This window comes from Stegastes partitus, unplaced genomic scaffold, assembly GCF_000690725.1.
Source record: "Stegastes partitus isolate 25-593 unplaced genomic scaffold, Stegastes_partitus-1.0.2 Scaffold1362, whole genome shotgun sequence".
In the NCBI taxonomy this organism is placed as follows: Eukaryota; Metazoa; Chordata; class Actinopteri; family Pomacentridae; genus Stegastes; species Stegastes partitus.
Window position 1 is genome coordinate 12,250 of NW_007579093.1, and position 26,475 is coordinate 38,724.

The 26,475-nt window shown below is 42.7% G+C and overlaps 2 protein-coding genes across 2 annotated transcripts; both read right to left on the minus strand.

Moving 5' to 3' along the window:
- Window positions 1–6,334: 6,334 nt before the first annotated feature.
- hpxb (hemopexin b) lies at window positions 6,335–10,924 on the minus strand. Its single transcript, XM_008298941.1, has 10 exons — window positions 10,805–10,924; window positions 10,053–10,078; window positions 9,806–9,889; window positions 8,996–9,153; window positions 8,754–8,907; window positions 8,196–8,408; window positions 7,999–8,091; window positions 7,086–7,216; window positions 6,857–7,004; window positions 6,335–6,735 (listed from the first exon to the last, which is right to left on the minus strand). Exons 1-10 carry the CDS (start codon window positions 10,867–10,869, stop codon window positions 6,509–6,511), a joined length of 1,299 nt encoding a protein of 432 aa, XP_008297163.1. The 5' UTR covers window positions 10,870–10,924; the 3' UTR covers window positions 6,335–6,508.
- Window positions 10,925–11,434: 510 nt separating this feature from the next.
- LOC103370040 (tripartite motif-containing protein 2-like) lies at window positions 11,435–12,183 on the minus strand. Its single transcript, XM_008298942.1, has one exon. The coding sequence runs from the start codon at window positions 12,173–12,175 to the stop codon at window positions 11,837–11,839; it is 339 nt and encodes a 112-aa protein (XP_008297164.1). The 5' UTR covers window positions 12,176–12,183; the 3' UTR covers window positions 11,435–11,836.
- Window positions 12,184–26,475: the final 14,292 nt, after the last annotated feature.

Here is a 26,475-nt window from a genome sequence, read left to right on the forward strand (position 1 = left end):
TGTTGTCATGTGAATTATTCAGGTCTGATGGCAGGTTAGAGACTCTGGGGCTCAGATATAATGGGAGTCAGTGAGGGGCGTGGTCGGCACACTCGCTGTCCAATAATGAAGCTCACACTGGGTGAAAGAGGACAAAAATTACACATTTTTAATGTTTCATGTTCAGTAGAAAGTGTTAGAAGGAGACCAGGTTCAGGATCCATCTCAGCAACATGTTAATTGTAATTAGAGTCAAATCTAATCATGCTTCATTTGGCGCAGTGATCCTGAGAAGCCTTGTGGTGATTCTGTGCCAGTATTCCTTCCTGCTTTGGCTGCAGTAGCTTTGCTGCATTATATTCTTAAATCCATTACAGTGGTTTAGGAATACGGTTTGTTCTGATTGTGAGACGTATGCAGCCGTAGACCTGGCCGTGTTGGATCGTCTGGTGCCAGCACCACTTCATCATCTTTAATGTGAAGGTGCTCGATTCAGAAGTCCTGGGTTTGCTTAACGAGGTGATAACCACCATCCTGTGACGTCTAGCGTGACCTTATTTGTTGGACTCCGTGGTGCTGAGCTGGTAGAAGAGGCCTCAGGTCTCATCGTGTTTCACCATCAGCCACATAACACACGACATCGCTACTGAAATGGAGATGGTGCTACAGCCGTGATGCAGTCGACGTTTTATTGCAGCAGGCAAATCTCTAAGTGCCTTAAACAATGCTCATGTATTTCAATCATATCAAACACATTCCGTTCACTCATCTGCCTTAGTGACAATCTGGAATTTGCTCTAAAACATTTAAACTTTTTAGGTATAAATAAAAACCAGTGGTCTCAGTAAATGAAGACGTGTACCACTCCACACCTGTTTGGTGTGAACTGGAGCTCCACGCTTTTTAAAAATCATCAGTTATGGGCGTATACTGTCCCCCATTTGTTCGGGTTTGGAAGGCGACGTTGGCCATCGCTGTGTCGATCTTTTGAAATAATTCGTGACAAGTGAGGCGTGGGTCTGACTGAGAGCTCAAGGACTCAACAAGGCGATCCGCTAGTGGACTATTGACTACGATATACAGCGTTCTTTAACAGCTCGTCTGTTTACTCCAAATTGGGACCATGATTTAAAAAAACCAAACATCTGTACTGATGAGATCTGAGACTAGTGACTGACACCATGAACTAAACAGGAGGATGTTTACTAAACTCATGAATCAGGGGAGACGTGGGGTCGTTTTCTCATTGACTTCTATGCGGTCCAGCTTCTCGTAGCAGACGGTACAGTTGTCCCCTGACTGCTGCCAGAAAGAATGCATGTTTATTTAAGACACTTCTGCATTTAGCTGCATTTGTCAGGCTATTGGAGGCTATTTCCATTTTATATAGTTCTTCCTTTTATGCTTTTCCTGCTACGACCAGACAAAACATCCATCGACTATGCTGTGGTGCTGCTATGATTTGAGCATTTAAAGTTTTAAAATCAGCGATTTCAAACTGCACAAACCAACACAGGATGAGTTTACAAATGAAAAGCAAAGCATGCTGGTTGCAACACATTAGTTTAGTTAACGACAGCTCATGTTGACCAGACAGGATGAAACAGAGGCGGCACATTTCGCTGTTTGTGGACGGTGTCTCTTGTTTACAAGTCTGATGAAGCTTCGGTGGCAATAAACGAGTTCAGCACACGACAGCAGCTGAAATCTATTCTTAGTAAAGATGTCGCTAGCTATGATGTGTAGGACCCAAAGAAAGATTTTTACCAAAGCAATACGATGTGTGCCAAAGAGATCACAACACATGATGGACTCTAACCACCAGATCAGCTTTACAACCCATTGACGAAACACATTTTGTTGAACTTTGTCTCTAAAAGATTGTTGAAACAAGGTTTATTTGACTTCTTTCTATTGGTGAAATGTTTTTTTTTTTCTTCCATAACCTTGTTAAGAGCCGAGCTGTTCTTAGTACCTTCAGTATGTCGGTAAAGATTTGCACACTAAGTTATGATAATATGAAGAAGAAAAGTCCCAGAGGCTGTCCTACGAGGAGGGACATCAACATGTTTTTGTTTATTTATGGAAATAATGCAAACAAAGTTGGTTTGGATAAGAAATTAATCTAAAATGATTTGATTTTTCTGTCCTGAATCTTGATTAAGAGGCTTTTGGCTCCTCCAGTTTTTACACAATGGACGTGCCTTGAATTAAAGATCCTCTAAAGGAAAATGAAGGAGGGTGTGTGTTGGGATAACGATGGCGCACCAATGAGCAGGTGAACACTCCCACTTAGAAAAAAAATGAAGAATAACTCCTGTTATGACCCCCACTGTAAAATGCCTGTCTTTGAAGAGAAGTGCCTTGTGTCTGAACCTTTTGAACATGTTGATGTAAATGTTCATTTACCTCAGATGTTTACAGAACTGTCACTGAATAAACTTTTTGTACCATACCTGTTGTTTGTTCTCGGATACTTTGGGGTCCAAAAACCATTTCACCAGTTGTCCAGCATGAGTTGTAAAAACATGTGACACAACTGACTGTCAGCTAAAATCCTCCTGCAAAAAAGCTGCTAACATTAGCATGGTTTGCTAACTACTGTATTGTATAGTTGCAGTCTAATGGAATTTTAAAGCTAGCATATTATTAGCTTCATATAAACAGGACTGGAAATTGCAATTGTATTTTCATACAAACTAGGCAGAAAACATAAAAAAATTGTCTGAAGACTGAGTTTTCAACAAACTCATTAAGCGTTAGCTTATAGTTATGTAATTAGCTAGCTACTTAGCTAGCTAATTACAGCTAGCAGTCACTTCAGTTGCTGACTGACTTGAAAAAAGAAGCCTGCTTTTGTTTACACTGTATAAAAGGATGTATTATTTTAAAAAACCAATAACTTTTAAGCAATAATTATACCACTGTTGTATTTAAAACATAAAATGTACCCTGCTCTATCATCTGTTTTACTCTAAATACGACCATAACTGACAAAATTAAGAACATGTCGCATTAAAACAGTTTAGAAACCACCAACTGAGACCATAAATTCATTTTGAAACTGTTTTCTGAGGTAATAATTTAAGGGAGAAGTAGTGTCATTTTCTCATCGACTTCTATGAAGTCCGAGCTCTTTTTACCCAGAGGAGTCGCCCCCTGTTGGCTGTCAGAGAGAAGGCAGGTGTAAAACACTTCCACGCTGCCTTCACCTTTTAGAGGGTATGTTCATCTTTTACAGTCTATGATGGAAACGTGTCTTTGATCCTGCAGTGTAGTAATAACTTACTTTGCACTTAAACTGTTGAAGCACGATCTGCTGAAGACAGAAAGTCAGAACGTTGGGGGCATTAGCTTGAGGAATAAAAACCTGTTCCTGTTTGTTAGCATTTAGAATCAGAGTGTGTCTCGCTGAGCTTCGTGAAAGTAAAATCTGTCTTTGGCAAACAACAAAAACGTTGAATATAAAAGCTCACTGTGTATTCTGGGAATAAACATCTCAGCATGGGCTCTTTTGTTGGACTGACCTGTGGATTTGTCCCTTCTGGGACACCATACAGTCTCTCTGACAGCAGCTGTGCATTAACTGGAAACAACAATCTGATGGTGCCCGTTTCTAAATCAGCTAATAAATGTAAATGTTAATTATCTCATCGTGATGATGGGTCCAGCTATTCATTTGGCCTCACCGACGGTGGCTGTGTGTGTGTGTGTGTGTGTGTGTGTGTGTGATTGTGTCTGTGTGTGTGTGCATCTGTGTGTGTGTGTGTGTGTGTGTGTGCGTTGATGTCTCTATGTGCACATGCACGTGCGTCCTGCTGTGTGTCCTCATGCCGTCGCCCATGAAGCTGTGCTGAGGCCAGCGCTTCCTTTATGTTTGCTGAAAGTCCCGGGGATTTTGGCCGAACAAAAACCTCTCCAGGGAGTGAAAGGGCCTTGAATGCCTGTTAATGCCGTCCCGACCTCTGGACTCTTGCAGGCTGCTGTGTGTGTGTCTATATGATCCAATATGAGCGCAGACAGTCACTGAAAGTACTATATATTGTAATAATGAGAGCGATTGACGCTAAATTAATCGTCGTTCTGACTTTTGAAGGGTGCAGATGTAAAGTCTGGCGTTGATGTTGCAGAAAATGTCATTAAATTCAAACTGATTAATAAGCCTGGAGCAGTTCATTCATCTCATGAAAGCATGGAGGTGTTTGACTTCACGTAAACATCCTGAAATGTGTTGTGATTCTGTCGTTGCACAGCCTGACAAGCGCTTTGCTCTCAGCTGACTCGTCTTTGGTTCGACGCTGCTTCAGTCTTCACAGTGTATCTGAAGGAAACGTGATTGGGCCAAGTGGACTGTGCATCAGGCCTTTCTTGCAGAAAATCCACTCTGAATTGACTCCACACAGGCTGATCTTCAGTCTGCACCTGCCACTCAGTCCTAGAAATCGTTGACATCTCTTTATAAGAACTGCAGCTCCTTTTTCAGCTGAGTATTAAGTCAAGCGTCTGCCCCTTTTTTTATGATGGATGTTACTTCTGAAGCGATTTATGGTTGACAGAGATGCCTTAATATGTGCACTGCTGGGCTGAGCTGCAGCACATCATGGGTGTTTTCAGGGACGTAGACTAAAAACTAAATGTGGAGGCCAAATGTAAAAACTGGATGGAATCACCTGCATCACTGTGGTTATGCACCGAAATGTTTTCTGTTAAACTTGCCTGATAGATTGAAGGTGCAGGTCGGACACATCGTGCTGACGTCGGATTACGTCACAGCATGCACAGCTGCTCTCCAGCATTACTCGGATTTGCTGCGTTCTTGGCTTGTCAGAGGTGGAATAGAGATGCTTTACAGAAGTGATCAAACCTCTTGCTGCCTTTATGTATGTCTGCAGTCCACAGATGCTCTTAGTGGCAGAGTTCACGTTTTTAACCCTAATTTTCACATTCGAGCAGCACTTAAGCAACCCACAGCGGTGTTTGTTCAGACCGCAGAAGCTCTTTGAGGGCAATTGCTCTTAAAAAAACGAAGCATTTACACCACTCAAGCTCCTGTTTGGTGTGACATCCGGGGAGATGTCCCTTTAGGGCACCGACATGGAGGTGAAAATCTGTGTGAACTACACTAATGTCTTTTTAGACACAAACAGGACTTTAAGCTCATGTACCTGCGTCTGGTTCACAAAGTGTGCTGTGAAAAGTGGGGATTAAAGGTTGAGCATGGGTCAAATGGATCCACTAAACAGCAGAGTGGTGCAGAGAGAGCCAGGAGGTTCACAGGCACCAAGCGACACTTAATGTCCCAAACATGTGAAGGTTTCAGACGTCTAATAACCGAAAAAGGTCAGAAAGCTGCTATGAACAAAACCAGAGAGAAAGGCTTCAAGAAACTGCTGATCGACTGAATGCAAGTAGCAGCTAAACGTAATGAAATGTGTTCATTTATTCCAGGATGTGAACTACACGGGTGTCAGGGGGACATTTTGAACTTCACCAGCAAGCACCACACAGCGATGGGGACTGTTTGCAAGTGTCATGATTGAAGGTGGTGACGGGGATGGTGGTGAGGGTCAGCGTGCTTAGAGAGGTTGTCTGGAGGGCTGCTCGGGTGACGAAACATCGGTCTATTATGGACCCCCAAATGTGTGGTAATGTGGAGCCAGGTTGAGCCTGGGCTTGGTGGAGACAATCAAAGCTATGTTGCTCTATTGGTGTATTTTAGATTGAGTCTTATTTTATGCAACATCGGCCTAAATGTTTGATATCACGTCCTGAATACTGATGTAGAACCATCCATCCATCATCTATCCACCACTTCATCCTCACTAGGGTGGTGGGGGGCTGGAGTCTATCCCAGCTGACTCAGGGCGAAGGCAGGGGACACCTGGACAAGTAACCAGTCTATCACAGTATCTAGAACAAACCTGACAATAAGTCAGACTTACTGAAATAAGCCAGACTTACTGGGCAAACTTGTCTTTGTGAAACAGGCTCCCAAACATTCAGTACTGTATAAAGAAATGAAAAGAAAAGTTCATATTTCTAAATCAAAGCAGACTCTTCCTCACTCAGTGTTTGGGGCGTGAAGCTCATCATGTAGATATTTAAACATTCAGTCAGACGTTGGTACTGCATGCTGGTGTAGTTTAACAGTGGGCCTTGTATTATTCCTCTCTTTGTACAGTAGGTCCTCTAGTGGCAGATCTCTGACATCACTTAATGATCAGAGCTGGTTCTGATCACTCTCAGTTTCACACATGCAAACGGAAAACACAGAGATGATGCTTTTTCTTTTCATAATGAGAGTTTTTAAATAATAATCACTGAGAAAGATGGAATAACTCACAACCACCAGCACTGCAGTTTTCTTTTCTGCTTTTATTCACCAAAGTCAAGCTCAACTGCATGACGGTCGGGTTTACCCACGATCTTACATAAGAGGCTCACACAGCTCTCTTCTCGCCGTTGAACTTGTGATTGATGTTTGTTTCCGTGTTGTTGGTTTATCTGGATTCATTTGTTTCCCTGACTCTTAATCCTGGCATCCCATCATTGCTGAGGTGATGTTCTGAGGCTCAACAAGTATCCTGCCCATGGCCAGAATCATGGGGCTGTCGTATTGGTAAAACTGAGCGCCCTTGAACACTTTGACTCCATCAGCACCACACAGAGCAGCATCGATGTCAGAAATAGGCAACGGCACGTCGTTGGTGACAGCTCTGGGTGTGGCGCTGAGGTCGACGTCACGCATCCTGTTTCCTGTTGGGAGAGATATGTGTACAGTTGGTTGTTAATCACTGATGGGACCGTTTAGATATCTCTAAAGGTTTGTTAACATTCAAGCTGTACCAAAAACAAGAGCTGAACGTTCAGTACTTACCTTGGATGATATGAACTGTGTGTTCATTGGGACAGAGAAAAGAAGCGCTCACAGGTCCTTCGATACCCAGTTCCTCTTTCAGGGTTTTAGGGTAGCCTTCGATCAGGGTGTAGCGAGCGTCTCCTTTATAGATGTAAACCTTTTCATCCTGCAACAACAACAGTGATTTTAATTTCAACTCCAACGTAGATATGGAGAAGATTTTTTTTCTGGTTACTTTAAGGTCTACCTTCATCAAATACATTTTGTTCTGGTAGGAGAAGACGGCATCCACACCGCTGGTGACTTCTTTCCAGGCTCTGGTTATTGGGAAGCCGTGAAGGCCGTCACGATGGGTGTCCAGACGCATGAAGGAAGAACCTGAGCAGATTGAACAATTTCATTAACATGTAAGTTAATGAGGGCTCGGCGGTTAGCACCGTCGCCTCGCAGCTAGAAGGTCACCAGTTCGTGTCCCAGTGAGGACACCCGGGATCTTTCTGTGTGGAGTCTCCATGTTCTCCCCATGCAGCGTGGGTTCTCTCCGGGTTCTCCGGCTTCCTCCCACAGTCCAGAAACATGCTGAGGTTAATTGGTGATTGTAAATTGTCCGCAGGTGTGAATGTGAGTGTGCTTGGTTGTCTGTCTCTAAGTGTAGCCCTGTGATAGACTGGTTACCTGTCCAGGTGAACCTGCCTTCACCCTGAGTCAGCTGGGATAGACTCCAGCCCCCCATGACCCCAGTGAGGACTAAGGTGTATAGACAATGGATGGATGGTAAGTTATTGCCTTTGTTCTGTGATTTTGCTGGTTATTATCTGTAGTTTAACAAAACGGGGAAAATCATTTTTCAGTCCTTAATATACACTCATTTATCTTATGAAGAAGAAAAACATCCGTAGAATATTAATATTTTTGCTAATTTAAATACAGTAAAAAAAAATTTAAAAAAGGAGAAGAAGAAGCGTGGGCCTGTATTTTTTAGTGAACATGTAAATTAATATATTTTATCTGTGATTTTACTGGTGTATTTTCTAACTGGGGCAAAAGCCAGGCTGTATTATGCTAAGCTAAGCTAATCACCTCCTGGCTTTAGATGCAATTCAATGCTCAGTAAGCAATATTTCACATAAACGTTGCTTTTTTTGTGTGTCTAACTTTACCTTCAAAATAATACGTTTTGCCTGAATCGTCCGTGGTGATGGCGTCTAGTTTGATCTCGCTGCATTTAGGGACTTTGGAATCACCTCCATGACCTGCAGGCAAACACAAGATTGCACAAAATAGTTCACAACCACTCTGGTTCTGTTTCTTTTACTGAATATGGATGTTTTTAGATTGGTTTTCTTGATGAACGTACCGAAGTTAGGGCACTTCATGAAGTAATGGCGGGCATCCTTTGGGTATCCAGGGTCCACCTCTCCCGTTACCGGGTGGAACCGGGTGAAGTTGTGTCCGTGGAAGCAGTAGTAGTGCTCCAGCCACTGGACAACAGAAGTGCAAGGAGGCAGGTGGGACCATGTCTTGGTTTTCACCGTCTTTGTGACAATATCGTAAACATGCACATCTTGCCCTGTGGGGGAAACGATCAGTTACCAAACCTCGTTATAATGTCATCATTTATATGGTGCTGACTAATTAAACCACGTTACAATCACGTCTTCTGATATGATCTTCCTACAGTTCACTGATTCATGTTAAACTTGGCACCAAAGAGGAGAAACGTAACTAGTAAATACTATTTCGTTTACTTTCAAGCTGCTACAGAATTTGAGAACAACTAGTCCTGCTGTAGCCAATCGCCTCCAGTAGGGGGCAGCATTATCTTTATCATATTTTCCTCTGTCAAGCGAGCTCATTTGTTGAAGAATATTTCAGTTTTTCAGTTGCAATATTTCTGCAGCAAATGCCAACACACCTTTAAAAAACAGGACTGAGTCAGTTGTGCACTCTCCTTTGGGGCACTCTACAGCAGCATCCAGGTGATCAGGGACTCCTGGGAAATCGTCAACCATCTTTTTCGGATACCCGTCCTCCAGAGATCGGTTATAGTAGCTGAACACCCTGTCGTCCTGGAAATTTTATCAACAAGTCAAGATTACAGTCAGTACAACATATTTATGTGTCTCCTAATCTAATAAAGGTTTCTGTGGATCGTACCAAGAAGAAATAAATGTGATCATGGTCGTCTGGTTTTAGTGTATTGTGCATACGGAAAGCAGCATCAACATGACCGATATCATGGATGTCATCCAGCTCCTTGAAGGTTTCATTGGAACGCTGAGCAGGACCATGGAAACCTTTCCACAGGTATTCACCTGAGGAGGAAACGTCAGAGGAGCATGTATTCAGTTTGGATGAATATGTTAACCCTGTGCTCTTATGTACATGCCTCTCTCTCTTTTTTTTACATGCTAGAAGACATGTCATCAGTGAAGTGAGCAGTGAACGCCATGATAGTGCAGCGTACTACAGCGAACACAGATTCGTCCTTTCTGTGTTTCTAAGGAATCCGTGCCATCAGCGTCTAAGGTTGGTCTTTCTGTGTTACTATTCGACAGTTTCTGGTTTGGCTGAATTCCTCCAGTATCACTACTTTCTGTAAAGTGGCTGAGCAGAGTGTCAGCAGATTTGTAGGTTAAGAAGTGAACTCAAGACTTCATAGATCTGCACAAGGAGGCAACTGCAGAATGACATCTAAGACATTTTTAAATAAAAAAAGGATTATTCACACTGGGGGAAAAAAAAAAAAACGAAAATGTAACTATGATACACGAAGATGAATCTTTAAGGGTTAAACCAATAACCGGAACGGGACTTGAAGGATTTTATAGGAAAATATAGCTCATTGTCTTAGTCATTTTACCAAGAGACTGACCTTATTGAAGTGACTTGAGGAAATGTGACACAGTCAGGATATTGGCAAGCCAATGTAAAGAGAGACTCCTGATAAAACAAAATGCTCCACACCTTTAAAGAAGAACATATCTCCATTCTCATCAGGAGCGATGGCATCAAATTCAACACCAGCACATCTGTCTGGCACAGCAGCATCTTCACTCCCAAGAGAAAAAAACAACACACTTGTTATCATCAACGTAAATGGAACTGTGAAACTAGAAATACACATCATGAGACACATGACGGCGTTGCTCATTAGAGATGTGATTGATGCTGTGTGATAGACAGCTATGTTTGTAAAAAAAGAAAAACCCACCATTTCCCGCTAAATCAGGTGACGGCCTGTGGATGATAAAATTGTACAACGTTAGTTTTCTACACTTCAGCGCAGCGCCACATTTCGTTTCATTTCCAAAAACAGAGTCGTGAGTCAATCAGTGACACAGCACCAAGGCGATGTGATGACTCAGCAGTCTGGGATTTGTTCAATTGATCCAACTGGTGACCTTTGTGAACTAGCAAATATACTTATGAAATGAACCGACGGTGACTCGAACTTTTCCACTGCTTAACTGAGAGGAGAAAATCCTGTTAAGTTGAAATGGTCCAAAACAGTTGCAAGAGGCTGGACAAAATAATGTGAACAAATGTCAGTTGTACAACATGTCAATAAATAGCTGGTTTATATTTTTCTGTTTTATTATGAAGAATAGCTTAAAAGCTTACAAATGACGCTGTTGTTCTAAAACTATTACAATTATTTAAATATCCAGATGGTTCCAGATTGTTGTTTTTTTGGTCAGCTGTTGCATTAATTGAGTTTTTGTTGCAGCTCTAATATGTTGATGTGCTGTTTTAGTACAGATCAGGCAAATTAGTTAGAAACCTGATGACAGATTTGAAAATGAACCTATAATGTTTTGCCTTAATAAGCAAATTCTACACAGAGCTTTGACTGTTTGAAAGTTGCAAATAAAAGAGGATGTCACTAGTGAAGGACTTTGGGACCAGGAATGACCTATTTTGCAAACAAATCCATACAGATAAGTGGAACTCATTATTACTCACGCAGGTACTGCAATACCGAGGCCAAGTGCCAGGCACAGAATCAGAGTTTTGGTGAACAGCTTCATGGTCGTCCAGGTGAAGTCCTCTGATGTAGAGTCTGACACCGAAGCAGAGCTGTGAAGTGCAGCTATGCAGGAGCTGAACCTGAACTTTTATTCTGAAATGTGTGTGTGGGTGGACAGGTTAGGGACCTCTATGTGTGCATAGGTTTGTTTGCATAATCTCAGTTGAAGGTTTAGTTGTTGCATAATGAAGCTTTGACATAATGCATTTCCTGTAAATGTGGATGTTTCTCAAATCAGGACAAATCCAATTTTTCCACACAAGACTCTTCTGTGTATGCAGATGTTTTGGACAAAATGTGCACGACAGAAATATGCAAAAGCTAATGAACACCCGTTAAAGTTGTGTGGTAAGGTGTGGTTAGAAATAGATCCAGAAAACAACACGATTGTTCAAAGATACATTTGAATTAAAGTTTAATGATTTTTATTCAGATAAACTGACAGTACAAAAGTCATTCTGCCCCTCCCAGGCTTAAGCTAAACTAAACAGTTTGAGCTACTGATTCAACAAAAGAAATTACATGGAGTCACAAATTTGTCATTTGATGATTAATTATCCACATTTTTCGCAGTATGGTCATGCTATACAAACATTCTACCATTAAGGACCACTCTGCTGGATTGTAGACTGCTTTGAGGAAAAAAGAAAAGCATCTAAGCATGCCTTTGTATTTATTATTTACTTCTGTCTTTTGAGCTAAATTTACGTAAAGAAAAAAGTACTGATTATCTACATTACTGATGACCATAAACCCTTATCTCATTTGGAAATCTCATCTAAACATGATCATATCAAATTCTAATAGGTAAGAGGTAGAGGCTGTAAATTATACTCACAAAGCTCACAATATAATTTTCAAAGGATTTTGACTTCTGTCACAGATTTAACCATCTCAAATCATGAGAGCAATTAGTCATAACTCTAGCCAATTTTGTTTCTTTCTCTCTCTTCACCATCCACTGTAGTTCACTTGTAATGGTAGATCTTGATGCAGTGATTCATGCTGTCTGACACCACAACGTGGCCATCAGGAAGGAGTGCCAGACCCCTTGGGCTACTCAGGTTGTCGGTCACCAGAGGCCAGCCAACGCCCTTGGATGGGTAGATAAGAACACGGTGGTGCTGCTTCCCCCAGTCTGCCACTAACACATCCCCATCGCTGTCGATACAGAGGCCCCAAGGGCAGGTCAGGATGGGCCCCAGCCCGGAGCACACGCCCAGGATTCGGATCGTGTTCCAGCCAGGCTCCAGGACTCGAATGCATGGGACTCGCCCAGTTTCATTGCCTCGTTCTGACACTGCCATGAGCCCAGTGGTGAGACAAGCTGCCACCAAGTAGGGCCTGTGGTACCCGGTCACCACTGTGCGCTCTAACCTGGTCCCAGTTTTGGGGTCCAGTTTTAGGGCAGTTAAGCTGCCACGTTTGATGTCGGCAACCAGGAACTCATCTTGACGGGTAACAGTGACCCCTCTGGGAGCATCGAGCTCTTCATTGGTGGAACCAATCGTTGTGCCTCCAAATGTTTGCAGGAGGCGTCCATGACGGCTGAACACCAACACAGCTCGTTCAGCAGCGCAGGTCAGGGCGATGAGGCCCTTTGAATTCACAGCCACATCAAAGTAGTTGCAGATACGTGAAGACCTCTCTGATCCCGAAGGAGACACCTGCTGTACAACATTCTTCTGGAGATCTGTCACTTGAATTCGGGCATTACCACAATCCACCACAAATAACTGCCCTCTGACAGTTGCATGGACACCACTTGGTAGGTTGAAGTCAGTACGGCCTGATCCTTGTTTTCCAAACTGTTTGACCAGATAAGCGGAATCAAGTGCAGTTGAACCACCTTCTTCCTCCAATTCTCCCAGCGCTGGCACAACTTTCCTGTCCTTGTTGTATTGTTCTGGTTCCTTGACTTGATGTAATTTGTCACCTTCGATGGCTGACATGGAAAGAGATCTGCTCACATGATTCAGACTTAATTCCTGTGTGACACAAGTCTGGGATCTTGATTGTCGTTCATCAGAGCTTAAGGTGTTTCTGTCAGATTCTGTGCCATGTGGTTGTCCTTGCTCAAGAGTTGAAGGTTCGGAGGCCAGACGCATTCTGTTGACCTTTCTGATTCCTCGGCGCTCAGTCTTATCACCATTAATTAAAGCTCCCAGTTTACCGGAGAGGTCAGCTGTGGACATTGAGCGGCACTGCTCTTGCTTGAGAGATCCATTTGCTGGAGTATTCACAGTGTAGGTGTAGCAGGAATCCTCACTGTCCACTGGGGATGGAGGGCTTCCACTGTCCATTGATGACTGATTTGAGGTCTTTTTCTTGTAAAAGCCTTGCTGAGAAAGCACAAGACGTTTAGAGGAAAGATCTACAAGACTGCGCCTGGTGAGTGAACCTTTGCGTCTAGTCTTTGGAGATGCTCGCACATCACTGCTTTTGTTGTCAGCTTCTTCAGGTGGACAGGATGGTTCTTCACATGAAACTAAGACAAGGGCCTTTTGCTTTCTTTTACCTTTCCCTGTGCTGCGCCTCTTTGTTCCAGTTTGTCTGCCATCAGAGTCATCGCCTTCCGACTCTCCTTGACTGGACACTGGTGGAATGGCAAGAAAAAGGTCTTGCCCCTGTGTGTCAGAACACACAGACTCCACTTCCTCATCTTGGGAGGATTCAGATACACCACGACGTCTTGGTATGGGAGACTTGGGTGATTTAAGCTCTTCGTCATTCTCTGTAGAGCTTGACAGACGTAGTTTGCGAACAACACGCATGGTCCCACTGTTGGTCTTATTGATCTCCTCTGGACTGTACTTTTGCCCACCTCTGTTTGGTTGAGGTTCCTTTCTAATTTCTAGAGGGGTAATGTTTGAAAATGCTGTATCTCCTGAATGCAAGGCACACTTCTGTCCCTGGACACCACAGACACCAATGGGGTAGGTCATACCTTGCTCGCGGACATCAACTTCCCCTAAGCTTAAGGTCTTGGACTGGGGGCTTGATAAGAAACTGACCCTTTTCAGTGTTAAAGAGATTTCCCATGGTTGGGTGACCTCTGCCACCCCTCTTTGGAGTTGATTTTTGTTGGATCCACCAGCGGTACTGCCCCATCTTTGTATCTGTTCCTTCAGTTGTCCAATTTTTCTGAGATGCTGATCAACAAGTGACTGCACAACTCTTGCTGCTGCAGCATTCTCCCTCTTCACTTGACTAAGGTGCCGCTGGGCTTCTCTGTGGTCCTGCTCGATTTTTTCAAGAAGACGACGCTCCTCTCGCTGAGCTTCAATCACAGCATTGTCCAGTTCACGGTTCACTTCCTCCACTTCGGCCTGCTGTCGCTCCCTGAGGATCTGCAGCTCTTGTTCTCCTTGCTCTAGGCTGGAAAGAGCCTGGGTCACCCATGGTGGTGGTGAAGTTAGAGATGCGGGTGTAAAGATGGACTCCCGTGGTGTGAAGGATAGAGGAGGTGGGGAGGTCGCATCTGCCTGTTTTGGTATGCTGTGTGTCAACAGGGCTGAGAACCCAAGGAGGGCTCTCCTTTCAGAGTGAGACCTCATCAGCATTGTATCAGTGGTAGATCTGAACAGTCCTCTTGTCAAGTGAGGTTTCACTTTTCACTCCTTTATTCTGTCTGTAAAGACAAAGAGAGAGACGCAAAACAAAAATGTGGTGTCATTGAAATCCTGTTACAATAAAAACAATCACACAGTAAAAGAATCAACATGCACATAGGAAAACCACAGACCCTTACATCAGTTAAGGCATTACAGATTTTATGAGGTGTTTTTTTAGAAACTCTGTAGCTTCATAACAAGACTTGTGGAGAGATAAAGAGCAACACTTAACTACAAGGCTGAGCAAATTTGTACGAATAAAAAGACTGCATGTGATAAGCGTGTCTTGGCTCAGAGCATCAGTCCCCATCAGTCACCCTGTGCTGTTTTGTAATTTAACTCTGCTGTCCTCCAGGAAAGCGACCTGACCTACCTGTTGACTGAGGTGTATCACATAAACCCTTTGAAGGCTTGTGTACATCTCTGACGCTGTTTTAAAACTGGGACACTGGTTCCCTTTCGTTGCAACTCTATCTTTCGTGCACAATATTCAGTTTCTCACGAGACTCTCAAGTGCTCTCAGGTAACCACTGCTCTGTTTCCCTGAGGTCAGCATTGCATTCAAACTTCCACTCTGCTGGCAGCCACTGATCACTACAACAATAAAATGTCCTAAATTGGATGCTAATGAGCAGTGTACTAAAGCATACCAGATGCTAGTAATTACCAGAGTCATTCTGTATGTCTCCTTATTGAGAAAAACATCTTAAATGGATTATTTCCTGTGTGTGTACAGTTATGTCTGATCTCAAATATTGGTTGGATGCTGACTGCGCTCCCAGCTGAGGCAGAAGGGATTGTTAGCTTTTGCTTACCAAGTCACTTCTCTTAATGTCACTCATCATGAAACCTCAGAAGTCTCAATAGTTGCTTCCGAATGCAGCACAGACTCCCATTGTCACTCTTGGTAGAAACAGCAGCGCTTATCTGCTCCGGGCATTGAAACTGAACTCCGTCTTTCATCGCTGACACAAGGTATGCGAGACGCTGCCAGGAGAGGGGTCAGTGCTTTCAGCAAGTATACGCTTTTTATGAGCATGAATAAATGGATCATATTCTGAATAGGTAATCGTGGTTAGGAGCGTGTATATATTAACGGTGTAGACCTGGGCTGAGAGGCTTTTACCCCCCTAGAGTGAAACAACAAGGCTTTTGCGAGGTTGAAAGGTGCAGGTGTCAGTTTACTTGTGCGTGTTCACAATAAGGTCCCCCTGGAAACACGTGAACTCAGAGTGTCAATGGATAAAATCTGTTTCCCATGTTTTAAAAAGATGTCAAAGATGCTATCTGGGGAGGGGGGGCATTTGTTGCATGCTGTTTAGGAGGTCGAAATTGCACTTTAGAAGGAATTTAAAAGAGACATTTTGAGCAGGTGATGATGGAAAACACGTCTGAAGTTCAATGAAATCTACACTTTCCACACACACGGGCCGACGGGTGGATATAAAGAGGATCAGTATGTCGGTCAGGATGACGGAAAATGTAGGTTATGTGTCAGCAGCAAATCCCTGTCAGTCTTCTGGCGTGAGGTCTCCGGGTCTTCTCATCTTACCCCACTTTAATGTTGAATGAGGGGCACTAGTTGCTAAGTTACCAGACGGCCGTCGCTGAGGTGCTGAGACTATAGAATAAATGATACCATTCATAATTGAGAAGATTATGCAGGATGTTCAGGAGCATTCCAGCGTATCGAAGCTACACAATGGAGCTATTCACTGCAAGTTAGAGAACACTAAGGCCAGCACAGGTAAAGAACTCTGAAAGGTTTACTTAAACGGACTTCAATCAGTTAAAAAAAAGGAATCCATCGTCTGCAGCTAATTGCCCCACAGACGACTTTATTGGCATTTTAAAATATTCTTTCAAGTATATTTGTGCAGCAGAACATTTGAGTCACATCATCAAGAATGAAAGAAGAGATTATTTGGGTACATGAACAAAAAATAAATCTCTTGAAGTAATAGCAAAGTTGGGGAGGTCCTACCTGGATTCCAGGTGTGTGCTGCTTCCTCTGCTGCTCCCTCTGCTCTGTCCTGCCGCCTCCAGTTCTTCCTCCCTCCTCCATTCGCTGTCACTCCCCCGTCTCACCCCTCTTCCCTCCCTCTTTCTCTCATTGTATTCTTCACAGGTTGCATTGTTGTGTTGTGGATTTCACTTCGTCACAAAGATTAGCGTCGTAAACAAACTTTGAGATGGAGCGAAATGTGTACATGTTGTTAAAACATCACATACAAGCCAGTTTTGGGATTGGTTGATGTTTACTATCCTGCAGTTCTGTCTTAAAGTTGAAAGACTGACAAAAATAAGACGATACAATGCAGTGCAATCAAATATATTGTTGATGGTTTTGTCTTAGACTCACTTGCTACAAACCACAACTCCAGATGAGTCAAAATTTGTGAGTTATTGCAAAAACTAAAGATCAAGGCATTAAATATGTGAATAAGAGTTAAGAGATGAACCTTTGAGACACAACAACTGCATCAAAAACACTAAAAGGCCAAAGTCAGGCTAGTAGAGGGATGCAGGAGGAGTCTGTTCTGGTACGTCTAATGTGTGTTCTCTTTTTTGTTTCGGTCCTGCTCCATACTGTATGTAATTTATCTGAGACTTCTTAAGTAAAGCAAGACTGCTACGGACAGAAGTCTCGTTATCTGCTGGTCTGATGTAAGTCAGGATAAAGATGTAAAAGCATCCTGATTGTTATGGGACTTTAAATCCACAAATCTTCCTTCATGTTCCATCCTACTTGAACACGTTGGGTATCGTTGACACCTTCCAGTGTGGTGTCAGAGCTCTCAATGGTTCAGTCTGAAGGTTTCTGCTTCTCGTTTTGGTTCTGTTTGAGCTCAGTGCAGCTATTATTACTTCCAACCATGACGTTCTTCCAAATCACCTGGTGTGTGAACTTCTCTATAGATGCTTATAGATATGATGTAATAAACTCATAAATATTACCAACAAATGACTGCTTTCAATGTGATGAATCGATTGTAATGTACTGATTGCACCTGTTATACAGACGCTTGTTCTCCAAATCCATGGTATTTGTTTAACTTGCTGATTAAATTCCCTTTTCTCTGTTCAACCACTAGATGTCAGCAGATACAAAGCATCAACAGGAGGACAAGCTGTACAGTTCCTGCAATGTGTTGTTCCAGATTAAATGTTTTAACTAAGAGAATATGACAGATATTGTCCTTAAACAAATCTAATAATGCAACATAATTCAGTCTGTAGAGAAAAGCCTTTATGCAAGTCCATCATGTGCACTGAGACTCGTTCTGAGGAACCAGGTCTGTTTTGTTCTTGGTTTATTTTCTCCTTTTATCTAGATCTTTAAATCCTGCATTAAACCCAGGATTATGGCTCTAAGTAGATATTTCAGTTTAATGCAAGATTTATAGATGCGTCAATATGCGTAGAGAGTCCACATCACAGCGACATGATTTAATGTAAGTTAAGGTGAGAAAGGACTTTAATGAAAGTACTGGAGCTAGTTATCTTCCCGTTGCATAACATTTTGCAGATGGCTAACTTGTCTGTGGGTGGTGTTATCTTCACTGTAGTTTAGAAGAAGTCTGCTGCAGGTCTGCACAGGATACTCAGAACAGATTTTTAACAGCTTTGGTGCCAATTAAAGAATCACACTTGTTTACTATGTTTGCTCGTGCTCCAATTCCAACCGCAAACTCTTTGCACGGCGGCACGTTTGGAAAAGGAAAACTCATTCCAGCAGGATTTCATCTGAAATCAGTGTAAGTTGTGCAAATCTATGGATTTTGTTGCTGCTGTGTGCAAGCTGTGAGAAAAACAAACGACATTTTTGATGCCCTGCATGTTCAACATCTGCCGTTTGGTTTTCAGTTGCATTGTGGGACTCAGTTTGTCTAATTGCCAGTATTAAAAAGCAAATGATCCGTCTGGTAACAAGCAAATAATTAGAGGGAAATGTTAAAGAGACACAGTTTAGACATTTGTCCCAAGATACCAAAGTACATTTTGTTTCTGGTGCTGCGAAAGAAAGATTTCCATCCAATCATTTTCTCACAGCAGATGATTTTATCGTTGGTCGTCAGGCTGCTTCTGCTTTTTTTGTTTTTTCTGGAAATGCATTGCAAGATGACACAACCCAATAGTTAAGTTTGTTTAATATGTAAAAGCTGTTGGTTTGCCAAAGCAGGCTGTGAACATACTTTTCAGATGGCACGAGTCCACATAAAGGCCTGATATCCCCTGATTGGGTATCTACTGTATAAGCCTCTGAGCAGTGTAACAGATTCCCTCTTCTTATAGGATCCAACATCTTCTCACCAATTATCTTCACCCACACACTCAGACGTGCACGCCGAGCGTTGCCCCCCGGTCACAGATGGGTCCTGAGCCATCAGTGTTGCTGGATGTCACACGAGGTCCTACAGGCTGCCTGGCTGGTGTTGTGACTGATTATTTCTATCTTCCGCTCTGTCAGGAGAGATGGAAAATTATATCGGCCTAAGGTGGCGCTCCGTTATTGATATCACTGTTAAAACTCTCCAATCCAGCTGCTCGCCTCGCCTGCGACATCACTGCAATTAAATCTGCGCGCCGCTCGCTGCCTGTGTGTGTGGCAGAGAGTAATGGGGCCAATAGTTACTGTAACAAATCAATAACGTGATTCAGGGCGGCAGCACAGCGACCACATGTATGTTTTTATATATGACAGAGAAGTTAATGGCTTATTATTACCAGCATCACAGCAACGCAGCTACAACGTGGACTTGTTGCTAACAAACAATTAGAAAAGAAGTCTGCAAGCTCTCACAGATGGAATTAGAAAGGCGGTCAAGAAAGTCATATTGCACTCTTCTCTTCCACTTTGCATACAGCAGGCAATATTAGGTGATGAATATGGTAATGGTCCTCATTCTAGTGGGACTATCTCCTTTCAGAGGGGAAGATCTGGTTCGGCTGTTAGATTCGATTAATTCCTCTTCATGCCACTCCTCATTTTTGTGTCCCCCCCCCTCCTCCATTCTTACCCTAGCACCCCCATCCTCTCTAACACTTTCAGGCCTATGATATTAGACGAACAATCGCAGAAACAAAACGAGCTGGAACAACCAAGATGGGAACAGATGGCACGTAATTGCCTGGTGGAGGAAGCCAGGGAGTCAATTTTTACCCGTCCTGGGGGAGTTGCAGTTGCAAGGAGGAAAAAAAAAAGTGCAGGTGCATTTGTTTTGATCAGCTATGGCCTGGAGGAAGCATCTGAAAAATATTCATCACACGCACATTAGGGAGAGGAATTTAACAAAAGCGTTGTGGGTGAGACCTGGGATGCAATGGTGAGCTTTCATCAGGCCAAACGGGGAGATGTGTGGCTGAGTCACCAGCAGCAGATGCACCACAAATTAATATCACATCGAAGTGTTGCAAAAGCTGTCAAACTTTCAGACGGTAGCAGTCTGTCCTGAACACTCAGGCTTTAGAGATGAAGCAGCACTGTACATAATGTGAGAAAACTTTGGAACAACTGCCAGTCGAAATATTGCAAAATGTAATTTTAAAAAAAATCCAATCCTTCATGTCTATAATCTAATAGGAGAATTATTTGCTGGGATTTCATTTTAAAATGCTTCTAAATTCTTATATTGAGGATTTTAAAGGACAAAAGATGACACTAGAATAGGTTGTCATGCTTCCTGGTTGGTATCTACAATTTCTTGAAAGAAAAAAAAAACATGTCTTCTAATAAACAATATTTTCCACTAAGTGTTACTCGTTTCATACTTAGGATTTACTGTTGGAACGTTTTCAGAGATTCCACTGGAATCTCCTCTGAAGAAACAAATATTCATCAGTTTTTTGCTCGAGGCTCAAATGCTGCTGAGATTCTGAAAAACTCCTTAAAAAACACAAATCATAGCTGAAGTTACTCTGTGATGACACACATTAAAACACTGGATCAGGCTCAAACCTTCTGAACTTCCAAATCCAATCAACACACTGTCGAGAACTAAAACTCTCACATCACATAGATTCAGCAGGTCAATTGTGTGATTAAAAATCGAATAAAGCTGCAGTATAATGGAACCAGACAACCAGAATTCAGTTTTTTCTTTTCTTTAAAATCATTGCTTAGTGATAAATAATGTTGCACCAAACTTTAAACTCGCTTGAAATGACTAAAGATTTAATTTTAACCTCTTTTAATCTCTGTTTATTTTTTTTCTAAACCTACATTTAGTGTAATTCTGTTACACTAAAACCTTAAACAAACCAAACTAGTATTTACTTCTAACTTAATCTAAAATAATTGAGCCAATAATCAAGCTCCTGGAAGAAAAGTGAAGGGTTAGATTCAACCCAAATGGGTTTTCTGATGCTGCTGAAGGTACCGGTTCAGTACAGAAACTGTTCTGGAGATGAACAAGAAGACCGAACCGACCGTCAAACATGGCAGTGATAGAAATGAAACCAGCCCTTAGATTTTATATGACTGGGTGTTTCCGGAGGCTCCACTATCTGTCTGTGCAGAGTGCACCAGAACATCCGGTTCCATCTCGGCCCAGAGAGCAAGCAAATATATTTCTATTTATTTTCAGTAAACCGCCATCTCCATATTGCTCCAACTCTAAACCGCGGTTTGCTAAACTCTGATTACAACGTAGATTCAGTCCATCACTGTTGGTGCAACCTAAATGCCAATTAATGTTTCTGCAAGGATCTGCAAAGGAACACGGTGCTGAAAGGGTCCACGTTGTCCCAAGTGTGTTGACGGCACATGTGAAAGGAAAAACAAATGCTTAATAAAACACATGTTTAGTATGAGGGGACACTGTACAAGGAGAGTTTATCATCCACATCTTTACAGTTCATCAGTAAAACAGTTGCATAGTTGTTGCAGGACTCTGATTCGTACATGCTTTACACTGATGAGCCCAAACGCAGCAGGAAGTTCTAATTTCTCCTGAAATCCCGTGCTACGTCCAACCACTGTGCTCAGGAACAACCGCACTAACACGATGCTGCAGCCCAATCTGTCATCAGCTGGTATGTCCTGTAAAAAATGCAAAGTCACAGCCTGTCAGAAACATCCACAGTGGTCCTGTGTGTTTTCTTTGTTTGATATGAGGACACATACGACAACCTGATTACCAACCGCTGCACACCTACAATCAAATAAACAGAACCTCACATGCGTCTGCTGTCCACGTCAGGCCTTCAGAGTCTACAGCCATGTTCTAAATGATTCAACATCGTCACGGCAACACTGCTGTCATGTTCATCATGTTAACGTATCAGCGTGATGCTTCATAATAAGAAGCACCAAACACAAAACACTTCAACCTGTTCAGTCCTGAGCTACTTTTCAGGCCTCTGCTTGAAAATGACACAATAACAAGAGTTTATCTGCAACCACAAGGTCTGTTTGAATTATTGTGTCACAATAAAAGGAACACTAGTAAGATTTGTTCAGATGTGTAAACATCAGCATGTATGTTACTGGTTCAGAGTAAATGAAGATGGCACACAGCACAAAGGAAACATTTTCAGGTTCACTTAAAAAAAAGCCTTTCCAGGATGATGATCTGTGTGGACTGATCCAGCTGCAGCTCTGAACCTCTCCCAGATCAGAGACAACATGTGAACATTGTGACTCTGGCTCACTGGTGACCATCTGAATGTTCTCATGTACAAACTATATATTTCACTAGTATATCACTGATGGTGTTTAATACATCCACATCCAGCAGCTCTTTAGTTTCCTGAACATCCAACCAGACCGCTGTCTGTGTTCCGCGTCCTGATGCTGATCAGACTGCTGTGGAGCTCCTGTGGTGACGCAAGGCTGTATCTCCGTCATGATTGGTCGGCTTCAGTGATTGACACCGCCTTCGAATCGTTAGAGCCAATAGAATATGGCGACAGTCACCAAAATGAGATTGACAGCATTGTTAGCCAATCAGAATTAGCAGGACGCCATCTTGAAGACGAGCCGCTTGCTGAGCGAGTGTTCACTCCTTCGCTCCCTTCGGCTAACGAAACCTCCAAAAGACGCCCGGAATGATTTCAGTGTAACACGGGAAGTGGTACTAACTGCTTCCGGTGTGGCTTTACCGATCAAACAAACTTTTCACGGCTAAACAGCTATAAGGTAAGAGACATTTTCCAGCTCCGGTTTGGGTTTGTGCTGTTCTTTGGGTTGTTTCTCGCTGATGCTTTGATCTCAGAGAGCTTTGATGGACATGTCTGGACTCTGTGGACTGTCTGCTTTGGTCTGAGGCCTGTTGGAGCGTTTAGCATAAAGTACCAAAGAAATGAGGCGAGTGGGTTGACTGGGTGGCGCTATGCCCATGTCCATGTGTGATAATTCATGTAGTTGGTGTGTGAGGTGTGTTTAGGGCGTGTAGACATGGCTGATATGTTCTGGTAGCCCAGGTTCTGCTGTTTAATCTGATGTGCAGCATCACTAAAGTATTGTTGGTTTCAGCTTAAACTTCATGTAAATGCATCGTTTTAAAATGTGAGTGGTTAAGCTTTGCTTCTGTCTGAAAGCTGAATGTTGGATTGGTAGCACTCGTATGTTTGTGCTAAAGCTGTAGCTAGCAGCCGGTTAGCTTAAAAACAGCTAGCTTATCTCTGTGTGTGACCACATTATATCTCATTAGTAAGAACTTATTGTCATGATTAATTAGTATTTATGTTCCTCACTGTGTCTTACTTGAGAGCAAAGACTTCCTGGTGTGTGTATAGCATGTCAGTTACCTTTATGGTTAGCTGTGCTCCCTGTTTTCAGTGTTTATGCTATGCTAAGCTAACCAGTCTGCTGGCTGTCTTTATGCCTCAGAGTTTCTAACCTTCTCTTCTAACCCTGAGCACGGACTTGAATAAACAATTTCACCAAAACCATTAAAATTCCATTAAAAGCTGAGTAAACCAGACCTTTATGGTGCTTTGCTGCTAATTTATTTTTATTTTTTTTTTATATTTCTGTGTAGATCTTTCCTTTCAGGATATGTGTTAACTTAATTAGTTTGATGCAAGTTTAGCATAAATTTATACCGGGGCGGTTCACTGTGTCGTGACTACAAAGCCAAATAACACTATTTGTCTGCACCCACTTCATCCTTGGACATGAATCAGTCACATACTGTACCGAGATGAATTCCTCTTCCTCGGTCCTCTAAGCTCTGACCACATCTGTTCAATTACCAGCATGGAAAGTGCATTACCATTGGCTTTGTTGTTGGAGATGCTTGATTTTCTTAGTAAAAAGCAGATGAATTTATAATGTTGTGATCCCCTCTGTTGTGAATCTCTTCAGCCAACCGAGGCCCGGGATCAGAATAAGCATTTTGATGAGCTATAGGCCGTCTCTTCTTTTTACAATCCCAAACTTGCGCTGCCTGCCCAATATCAAACTAATAAATTACAGCCCCCGTCTCCCACATAACTCACTGATAAATAAAAAAAAGGGTCTGCCATAGTGTGCAGCTGTGACCCAGGGTTACCTAGCAACAGGTCATGCCCAGACGTGATGCACAAGGTAGAGATACACCTCTAAGGAGCAGGAGAGGAGGGAGGGCTGGAGGTGGAGGAGATGGAGGAGTCGGGGGGGGAGGCAGGGAGGGGATGGGTCTCATCCTCACTCTCTATGACCCTTGACAGATAGAAAACGCACTCAGAGGAAACGGCGTTTGATTGACAGGGATATTTGAGGAACCTGAGACTCCTTGGTTTCTCCATTACTGTTTTCAGGCTGGACTCTGAGCCGTCTGCAAGAAGTGTGCAGAAAACCGCGTTTGTGTAGTTTTATGAAACCGCGGACTGACAAATGCGCCGATAAGCGTCCTTTTCATTCAGCCGAGGCATATGAAAAGAATTAATTTGTATTCTCCGCATCCGCATGTACCTGAGACAACAATCCGATTTTGTTCTTCTTAATTCCCTCTGAAGAGTCCCCTTGTCTCTTCCTCTATCTCCTGTACACATGCATTAACACACACAGGGAACACATTTGCCACACCGAAGTACACAATCAGCTTTCCAACCTCGGCGCCCAGAGAATTGTCTGATGAAAACCCTAACTGACAGGCCTAAAAAGATTGAGCTATAGCACTAGAGACGCACAACCACAGCGGTGTACAATGTCTTTGCCAGAACAGTGCGGCATGAAAATGAGTGTTCAGTTCGCTCCCCCCCCTCCACCACTCCTCCACCCCCTCCACCCCTCCACCGCCGCCCTTCCTCTGTTGCCTGTGCGACAAACCCTCAAGGGGGCTCTGCAGCTGTGTGGGGTTAGCACATGGTCGAGTTAGGGGCCACACACACAAACACACACAAACACACACACACACACAAGCTGACAAATACAGTCCTTGTAAATATGGAATATTTATGCTGCGTAAACTCTCGTAAGTTGTCCTTTGATAAGACAAAATTAAACATTTATTGATGATATTTAGAAGACTCGAAGGCAAAAAAAAAAATGCAGCTGCCGTTGGGACTTTTTATTTTAAAGCTGCTATAATCCATATTTGTATGTCAGCAATAGATCGAATGACTGTGTGTTGATGAAACACATGAAGAACAACAGTATAGTTCTGGGTTCTGAAGGTTCTAAAAAGCTCTACATTGCTTTTTAAAATCTTTCACCTCATTGCTCTGATTTAATAGAACTTGAATGTTTTGATTGACTCTCACCGTTCTCATCAGCTGATTTCACACAAACACAATTTGACAAAAACAGTCATAAATATTGATGATTAGTTCTAATAAGTTGTCATTTAATAAGAACAATTAAAAATGTATTGATGATGATTTTCAAAAGGTTCGATGCTGTTAAACAGACAATGCAGTTGTGATTTTTTTCATTTTAAAGCTGCGATAATCCATGTTTTCATATTAAAAATGGATCCAATCACTGTGTGTGTGAAAACGGTTGCCCTGACCACACACACCAAAAAAAGTCAACATTTTAGTTGACTCTCTCCGTTCTCATCAGCGTTGTTGCATCACAGATGCAGTAGGAAGCTCGATTCATTGAAAAATCTGTACCGCCATCCTGCACACTTCCAAAAGTTTTCAGCTATTCACCCTCAAAACAACAGAGACTCACGACCCCCAGCGTCCCTGGAGGTGGCTGAAGCACACAAACATGCAGCAGCGCACATGCACTAATAGGCCAACGTGCACAACAACAACAACAACAACAGAAGATATTTATTGGAATTTATTATATGATACGAGCAGAACACATCAGTCAAAGTAATCTGCGGTGAGGACACATCCAGTCTGTAGGAGTCCTGCTCTGTTGCAAACATGCATGTCGGGAGTTTTTACACATTTCTTTCATTTCAACATTAAGTTCTTTACCATGGATGGAGTATTTCCACCTTGAGACTGTAGTGTATGGATGACGGTCTTCCAGGGTTTTAGAACAAACCTAAAGTACAAATCTTGTCAAATTTCAGACTGGGACTTTCTGTATCATTGACCATCTCAGGTGAGCCTCTGAGCTCAAGGTGCATCCAAAAGGATGCAACCGTGTAGAGTTCCATCCATTTAAACCAGTGACCAGAGAGATGAGTTGGCTGCATTCTTGGCTTTTTGCTGTTATTGTTGTTTTTTAATTGTTATCCTGGTTCACGTCCCGGTGAGGACACCCGGGATCTTCCTGCGTGGAGTCTCCATGTTCTCCCCGTGCAGCGTGGGTTCTCTCTGGGTTCTCCAGCTTCCTCCCACAGTCCAGAAACATGCTGAGGTTAATTGATGATGTATAGATGATGGATGGATGGATTATCCTGGTTTACTTTAAGTATTTTTTTCATCTTTTTTTTGCAGTTTAGGCTAAAGGATGCTTTTCAGAATTACATTTCTGGAATTCATCTTGCAACCCTCGACTCTTGGAGTTTAACCGATTAGTCCTTTCCAGGTTGAACCAATCAGTGTCAGGCTCCACGTAGCAGTCTTTTCCATAGTTTATGGAAGCATTTGTACAAGTATGC

Bases quoted from the DNA above. Each gene is read 5' to 3' on its own strand.
- hpxb (XM_008298941.1), bottom strand. From the start codon at position 10,869: ATGAAGCTGTTCACCAAAACTCTGATTCTGTGCCTGGCACTTGGCCTC. The intron at 10,079-10,804 runs GTGAGTAATAAT...TATCATCCACAG, and splicing joins CTCGGTATTGCAGTACCTGC to GCCGTCACCTGATTTAGCGG. The intron at 7,217-7,998 runs GTAAAGTTAGAC...CAATCTGCTCAG, and splicing joins CAAAACGTATTATTTTGAAG to GTTCTTCCTTCATGCGTCTG.
- LOC103370040 (XM_008298942.1), bottom strand. From the start codon at position 12,175: ATGGCAGTGTCAGAACGAGGCAATGAAACTGGGCGAGTCCCATGCATT.